Genomic DNA, 6,934 nt, shown 5'->3' with positions numbered 1-6,934 from the left:
ATATTTTATTCAAAAACATTTATACAAAATTGTTTAACAATTGTTAGTTTCACTTTAATTAAGTACATGGAACCAAGCTTGTTAATTGAAAGCCCTTGAGGGTTCTAAGGTTTTAAAAAGTCTCATTATGATGCATAGATAGTTTTGACTACCGAAATTGTAGTTGCCACTCTTGGTCAGTCTTCAGCCTTCGTTTAGAAGGAAAAGAAGTGGAAGTTCACACAAATCAGTATTGAATTAATTTTCATGTTTATCCTCGGCACTGTTATCTGCTGGGGAGGACACTACCTGCTACCCCCTTTGCAGCCCGCTTAAAGCTCCGTGTGCTGCACTGTTGGGAACTTCTTGAGCACAGCGTGGTACAGGTTCTTGAAGGCATAGAAGCTGACAATGACGATGACAGTGAACACGAAGATGAACACGAAGCTCATGAAGCTGCCGTCTATGACGCTGGCACGGTTGTGCACGCGGGGCTTCTTTCCCGGCGGGGTGTTGGCCATGGCCGCGAGCGAGTCTGCGTACTCGCTGTCGTTCATCACCTCCCGCATGTGCCGCAGGTGCTCCCGCAGCTCATGCACCGAGCGGCGGTCCTCCTCGGTCCACTCTGCGGACAGGGGCAAGAGGCCATAGTGCCATAGCTCATACCGCCCGTGGGCCTGGACCTTCCCCGTGGGGCATGTCCCGCGTACCTACCCGTCGGCTCGGTCGGGAGGGACCCCTCCTGCATGCTGATGTTCACCATGACGACAGCCTCGATGGTATCCTGGGTGCTGTTGGAGGGTCCTCGCCTTGCACTTGTGCGGCGCCTGCGAGGTTGACGGCCAAACGTAAGCAGTAGACAGTCAGGACCAGAGTATTGATCCACTGAGCCTGACGGGGTGGGGGTGAGTCTTCAGTGCCCTCTCATCCAACCGGCACCACCCTCCCCCCCCCCCCTCTCTCCATCTCTGGCGCTCCTGTTCCCTCACGGCCCTCACCCACAAACCCTTTCTCCATCCTTATTCCACACAACCCAGCCTATGGTTCTTTGGGGCTTGACGAAACCGGGACTATATGACGGGGAAACTTCCCCTGGTGATCCTTTGAAAGATGCGGGGGAAGATAGGGGCGAGTGATGAGCGCGACCGGAGTTCTAAAGAATTTATTACAATTGAATTGTTAAGGCTGGATTAATTCATTATTTGTGGTTTCGACTTTTAGGGTTGATGAATGGTGGGTATGGGCCATACAATAAAAAGCCTGAAGAACAGTTAGGAGAATTTTAATTTAATTATCAGACGATATCACAGAAAATTATTCCACTGAATCACAATTACCTTCTCATCGCTATCTGCGAATTAAAAAAATCCCTTGACTGGTCACTGAATTCTTATTTTTAACAAAATATTTTTCATTATTCTAATTTTTATAATTATGATTTAACACTGATGTTGAAGTTCTCACACAAATGGATAAAGAGTGAAAGTACAAAAGGAAATCAGGAATGTTCTGTGAAAAAAGTTGGAAAGACAGTCAACAAAAACTTTAAAAAAATTACAGTCCAAATTAATCCAATTGATGAGGTAATGAACAGTCTCAGTTAACATATTTTGATAGGACAAATGACAGTCTAAGGAGCAAAAGCAAGAAAATGGTTTCTTATGTCTTTGTCTTTGTCAAAAGATGGCACAAGCGAGGCCAACTTACAAAAGAGAACTGTCAAGTAGCTCTGAGATTGAGATCAAGATCATGCAGAGTTCCTTGTGAGGGTGTCAGCACTCTGATGAGAAAATTCTAATTCTTTGACTGCTGCCTCTAAACTGAAAAGATGTTCATCCTCTTCCTCAGGAGCGATGTCTCTCATTGAATTAGCTAAGTTATAGAGATACTCCCGATTTGCACCACTATTACCACGAGCATTCACTATGCGGCGTGCCATGTCTTCTATACTAAGTGGTCCGACATACCATGGATTAGTATCAAGCCCAACATAAATCACAAGATCAAAAGCGTCAAATAGATCTGCAAACAGAAGTTAACAATTTGAAGTAGATCCTGGAAAAGGAGCACATAGGAGTGTTTCGACAATTCCTGAGTTAGCTTCACTGGTACCTGTAGCTTGGGAATCATTGTTTTGAACACCAGTAAAACTGTTATTTGCTGGATAAAATTTTACTGATTGCTTGTTATATCCATCTTTCTCTCTGTGATCCAACTGAACTGTCACGATTTCTTCATCTTCCTGGGCTATCTCATATGCAACGCCCCAAACACGATCCTGAACAAAACAATTTTAGAATAAGAAGACAATTTGAAACTTAAGGACTTATATATTTTTCAAAAAAGTAAGAAAGTATCCAACTTACTTTTGAATTTGATGAAGGCAGAAGTGTGACAACTAAACCAGGCTAGAAGGAAAAACAAATTAGTGCTGTGATAAAGTATAATTGTCAATATATTAACATATTATAAAACATAGACAAAGCATACCTTGCCAGGGACACCTCTGTGGTCCTCGCTTGATTGATAGAAACGCCTCACATAACCTGTGATGTACCCATTGAGTTTCCGTTTGTATGGAAAACCAACTTTCCACACAAGAGAACCATAGCCAAACACCCACATGTCAGCGATGGAAGCATAAGCACAAGGCAAGGGAGGTGAGATGGTGTTAATAGATGCAGTAGGAAAAAATAATACTGCTGAGAATTAGTATCAGACCAATTTGTGACAGCAGCTGAATTATTTCAGAGGGTTAGAAAACAAGCTGAGGGTGCAAGATACTCTAAAAATTTGTTACAGAAACAATTTGCAGATTTCAATTTTGACTCAAATAGTAAAAGAACTATTCTGCAATTGTGGCAATGTTTACAGAATATTAGCAGAAGGAAAGTGCATTGACAGATACCATGCTAGAAGGCGGTGTGTGCCGTCAGCACGCCTAAGCACAACATATTCAGATTGAGGTCTTGCATCTTGCATGAGCAGAATATATGGTAGAAACGCCCTAGTAGGCATGGCAAACATAAGTTTAAGGCTTTTATGGTGAGTTAGGCACACGATAACTCGACCATAAACATGATATAACGGTAAGATGCTACTGCACACCGGTCACAGTACCAACAAGTGGGAAGGATATTCCTGGGTATTCCCCACTGTATCCTAGCATACTGATCCAGCAAAGTGTGACCACATCGTGATCTCACTGAACTGTGCTCCCCCATCACTTAAAACCACCCCTGCAGCTTTGAGGGCCGTGCTGGGGCCTGGGCTGAGCCGTGCCGGCCGGGTGCCAGGTGATGGGCCCCGTGGGCCCCGTCCTGGAGACAGCGGTACTGCCTCCTGCTTTTTTGGCCGTAAGCCTCTGAACTGGCGTCTGTTCGACGTCTAACTGACGTCAGTTTAGATGCTTCTGCTAAAAAAAAATTCGACGTTGCATCTCACTGGGAAGCACGGTACGGGGCGGTGTGCGGCACTGCCAAGAGGGCATTGTGAGCGGGGGAGTTCCACGGTTGAGACGCTTTCCATTCTTTGCTATACGGCACCGCCGCAAGTTTATTAACGTGGATGACAGTTGAATAAAGGCGCCAGTCAAATGATAAAAGTAATAACAAATTCATACGGTGATTGAGATGCATCCACAAACGCGACGCTTATGATAGCGCCTGCAGCGCGCAGGGTAGGCCGACCCGCCACGCAGCCGCGTGGAGCCGGCGGCCCAACCCACCCCGCGCGCCCGCGCGCACGCACGCCAACGTCGCCAACGACTGTGACGCTCCCATCACGGTAAGGTTGCCTAGTTCAATGGAAAGTAGATAGATATTATCTACATAATAAGTAACACAAACTTCGCACTCAACAGGTGTTGTAAAATGTACAAAACGCTCACTACAGTCAGGGAGTCAGTGTCGGAGGCGGGCAGTCCAGCCGGAGTTCCCCGCCGCGGCACCGCGTGAGGGCCAGGGGCGCTGCCCAGTCCTCGGCGTTGAGCGGGAGGACCGCGTCGCGGAGCTGGCCCAGCTGGCCCAGCAGCTGCAGCGCCTTTTCCTTGAACGGCCGGTTGCGCTCCCAGCATCCCGAGCACGCGCACGGCGCCCGGTACGTCGCCCTGCCCCCACAAGGTACCTGGTTGCAGCTCGACCCGCTCGACCCGCTCAACTGCACGACGGAGTCACATTTCATCTCTATCTCCATTGGCTTGGGATCACCAATTTTCCGCAGGTCCGGCTCATCACTGCTTGCTACCAAAACTTCAAGGTCTAGTATAATTATGACACATCTGAAAATACAATGTTTATTAGAATTCTAGTTTGACTAGAAGAAACCAAATTCAAATGACACATTTATTGTAAAAAAAGGCAAAAAGCTTCCTCCCTATCAAATGCACTTACATGGCTTCGCCTGGTATAGGGCTTGGTACAGAAGGTGTGACATATCTCTTGATGCAGATGATAGAGTAATCACTCAAATCTCCGTCATGAAACATGTGAAGCAATTCTAAATCGAGCACTGCCTGGCTGTAGGCATTTACACCATCTGATAGCAATAGTCGATACCTTGGATCCTTCCCCGGACATTTTTTATTCCCCTGGACACGAGACAAAAAGTTAGTAGTTTGAGAAAAAGTACATAGAGAATCCATTGCAGTGGGATAGAGACTCACTAAAATCTGCAATATTGGGGAGTCTACGTTGTCTCCTTTGTCTACAATAGCCTGAAATAACAAGAATTTAGACAGAACAGAGAGAGCGTAGTGGGCTTATCCAGATACAAAAAAGGAGAAAAAAACAGTCTCAGTAAAATTTAGGAAGGTTGCACATATTGCTTTTGAGAATTACTTACACTTAGTGCTCCTTTAGTGAGCTGTGGTAAGTCATCTAGCAAATCCTCCCCTTTAGGCTTTTGAACAGAATTTCTCCATCTTGCAAACCGAGGATTACCTATACGTCTACTGGCAGGTGCGACTACTTCCATACTCGTAATATTCAACATTTTACTGGAACAGTATATAATAATTCAGCTGATGCACATTTGAGAAAAATCAAATCTACAAAAATATAAGAACTTACAATCTTCCACCATGCCCTCCTGATAGGTTGGTAACAATATAGTCATTAATGCAAACAACAGCGTTGTCTGCTAGATCTCCACGATGGACCATGGCATTTAAACGTATGGAGAGGATCACAAAGAGATCAGAATCTACACCATCCGAAAGTATGAGAGAGTACTGTTCACGTTTAAATATTCCAATTTTTTCGTGTCCCTACACATGTCACAACACATGAGAAGGTGAAAGGGGTGTAACAAATTTCTCAAGAGAAAAACAAGGTCCAACAACAATAAAGATAATCTTACCAACAGCTGCAGGATAAACGGAGGTTTAACATGGCCTCCATTAACAAAAGTCTAAAACAAATACAAATAAAAATCATAGAAACAGCACTGGATTGTTGGGCAACAAAAACGCTTGGAACATAGTAAACCAAAGTCAAAACAACACCGTGAGGTTCTTGGTTCCTCACCTTAACTGTTCCCTCAGAGAGTTTCATAATAACTGAGTAGCGTTATAAAATTTTGAAAGTATGAAGAGGTAACCGATTCTACCCTCTTCAGGTTCGAGGCGCACCTGACACGCCCCTATCTTGTCTGAAAGGCCTTGAACACTAATGAACTGAACAGTGAACATTGAACACTGCCGGCCGGCGGGAGTTTCGGATCAAAGTGAATCTGCTCCCATCTGCTCCCGACCTGCGAATGGCAATATGAATGTGTTCCCCCTTTCACTGTTGACTTGGCTGTCGACGTATTGACTGAAGGCGGTGATGAATTAATGGACACAACACTTTGGTGAAATGAAGTTAATTTTTTCGTCGCAGACCTGCTTATATTTATGTTTGTGAAACGATACTTCTCCTCAGCCTCCTGCATTTGCTGTCGGAAATATATTTAGCTGCGGGTGAGTATTATCCAGTCAGTGGAGCACTTTGCTCGCTAGTACCAAGTCGGGCTCGTTTGAGTTCGCCTACTTCTCGTACGTCAAAACAGGCTAGCAGACTACTCCCATACCGCTCGAAAACTGTTGACCCCACCTAGCTGGCGGACCTTAAACTGAAGTTGTTGTCAATTTCCACTGTCAGCATGCCTCTCTCACTCATTCATGAGGCTTTCCCCGCACGACAAGTTTCAAGAGAATGACAGTCGTGGCAGAACTGACCATCCGAGGTTATGTTGTTTTGTGTCATTTTTGTTCATTGCTCGGTGGTTAAAAGTTGGATTTCGTTATTATACGCTCAGTAAATTTTCTTCGCCGTGACCATAATTAATTTTAAGCTTATTCTGGGTTGTGTCTCAGTCTGTTTTGGGCGGCTTATATGCCATATGGAGGTGTATTGCTGTCTGCAAACTTCTGCAAAGCAACATGCAACACACCTTAGAGACCTTATGAGCTTTATTGATATCTTTTCTGGGCTTTTAGATATCATGTGGTGTGTCTATCCTATCCGTTCAGAATTCAGTTCTCACTTTGCTGAGGTGCTTCCGGTGCACATTGGTGGAGTCGATTGTAACATCTTTGACCCATAGTAATAACCCTCTGACAGAATGAGGTGATTGTACTTAACCAAGATTAACTCAGCACCTTGGTTTAGTTGGTAATCCACACAGTTTGAAACAGCCGAAAGTTCTCTCGCCTGACCCAAAATTCATGTGTGGTGTATAGCCATATTATACATAACCGAATTACTTTATGATTTACATTGCGCCCTCTCTGAGATGCTTGCCACCATTCGATGCCTATACGGTACAACAGTTTTAGAATGTGTGCTTTAAAACTGTGATAATCTTATCCCCATGGCATACTACTACTAAGAGGAACATACGTACATTAATCGGGAGAACGTTTTCAATGTTGCATTGACTAGGTTGGTTATTGTTTTTCGACAGATTGTGTTTT

At 44.6% G+C, this 6,934-nt stretch overlaps 5 protein-coding genes across 5 annotated transcripts in view; 1 reads left to right on the top strand and 4 right to left on the bottom strand.

Moving 5' to 3' along the window:
* On the bottom strand, positions 1–916 carry LOC113217617 (uncharacterized). Its single transcript, XM_026437578.2, has 2 exons — positions 694–916; positions 1–604 (listed from the first exon to the last, which is right to left on the bottom strand). The coding sequence occupies exons 1-2, from the start codon at positions 740–742 to the stop codon at positions 312–314; spliced, it is 342 nt and encodes a 113-aa protein (XP_026293363.1). The 5' UTR covers positions 743–916; the 3' UTR covers positions 1–311.
* LOC113217620 (lysosomal aspartic protease) overlaps positions 1–6,934 on the bottom strand; it is a 368,266-nt gene that overhangs the window by 45,500 nt on the left and 315,832 nt on the right. The gene's annotated exons all lie outside the window — the stretch shown is intronic.
* The window catches only part of LOC113217624 (HEAT repeat-containing protein 5B), a gene marked incomplete at its 3' end in the record, with an annotated part of 42,982 nt that overhangs the window by 33,722 nt on the left and 2,326 nt on the right, over positions 1–6,934 (top strand). The window lies entirely within an intron of this gene.
* Positions 1,246–2,912, bottom strand: LOC113217615 (putative glutathione-specific gamma-glutamylcyclotransferase 2). The gene is made up of 4 exons (XM_026437577.2): positions 2,470–2,912; positions 2,346–2,387; positions 2,092–2,257; positions 1,246–2,001 (listed from the first exon to the last, which is right to left on the bottom strand). The coding sequence occupies exons 1-4, from the start codon at positions 2,602–2,604 to the stop codon at positions 1,727–1,729; spliced, it is 618 nt and encodes a 205-aa protein (XP_026293362.1). The 5' UTR covers positions 2,605–2,912; the 3' UTR covers positions 1,246–1,726.
* On the bottom strand, positions 3,789–5,732 carry LOC113217613 (replication protein A 70 kDa DNA-binding subunit-like). Its single transcript, XM_026437575.2, has 7 exons — positions 5,505–5,732; positions 5,338–5,388; positions 5,049–5,245; positions 4,822–4,975; positions 4,643–4,693; positions 4,371–4,567; positions 3,789–4,258 (listed from the first exon to the last, which is right to left on the bottom strand). Exons 1-7 carry the CDS (start codon positions 5,529–5,531, stop codon positions 3,874–3,876), a joined length of 1,062 nt encoding a protein of 353 aa, XP_026293360.1. The 5' UTR covers positions 5,532–5,732; the 3' UTR covers positions 3,789–3,873.

Source organism: Frankliniella occidentalis, unplaced genomic scaffold, assembly GCF_000697945.3.
Source record: "Frankliniella occidentalis isolate FOCC.00 unplaced genomic scaffold, Focc_3.1 Scaffold13, whole genome shotgun sequence".
NCBI classification, from domain to species: Eukaryota; Metazoa; Arthropoda; class Insecta; order Thysanoptera; family Thripidae; genus Frankliniella; species Frankliniella occidentalis.
Note: the sequence above shows the minus strand (reverse complement) of the source record. Positions and strands in the feature narration are given on the sequence as shown.

What these genes read in the sequence shown, in the direction of transcription:
- LOC113217617 (XM_026437578.2), bottom strand. Translation starts at nt 742, where the DNA reads ATGGTGAACATCAGCATGCAGGAGGGGTCCCTCCCGACCGAGCCGACG. An exon ending in CCTCCCGACCGAGCCGACGG is followed by an intron (nt 605 to 693) that starts GTAGGTACGCGG and finishes CCCTGTCCGCAG; the next exon opens with AGTGGACCGAGGAGGACCGC.
- LOC113217615 (XM_026437577.2), bottom strand. Translation starts at nt 2,604, where the DNA reads ATGTGGGTGTTTGGCTATGGTTCTCTTGTGTGGAAAGTTGGTTTTCCA. An exon ending in ACAGAGGTGTCCCTGGCAAG is followed by an intron (nt 2,388 to 2,469) that starts GTATGCTTTGTC and finishes TTTTCCTTCTAG; the next exon opens with CCTGGTTTAGTTGTCACACT. An exon ending in CAATGATTCCCAAGCTACAG is followed by an intron (nt 2,002 to 2,091) that starts GTACCAGTGAAG and finishes TTCTGTTTGCAG; the next exon opens with ATCTATTTGACGCTTTTGAT.
- LOC113217613 (XM_026437575.2), bottom strand. Translation starts at nt 5,531, where the DNA reads ATGAAACTCTCTGAGGGAACAGTTAAG. An exon ending in CGTTTATCCTGCAGCTGTTG is followed by an intron (nt 5,246 to 5,337) that starts GTAAGATTATCT and finishes TGACATGTGTAG; the next exon opens with GGACACGAAAAAATTGGAAT. An exon ending in GGAGGGCATGGTGGAAGATT is followed by an intron (nt 4,976 to 5,048) that starts GTAAGTTCTTAT and finishes ATACTGTTCCAG; the next exon opens with TAAAATGTTGAATATTACGA.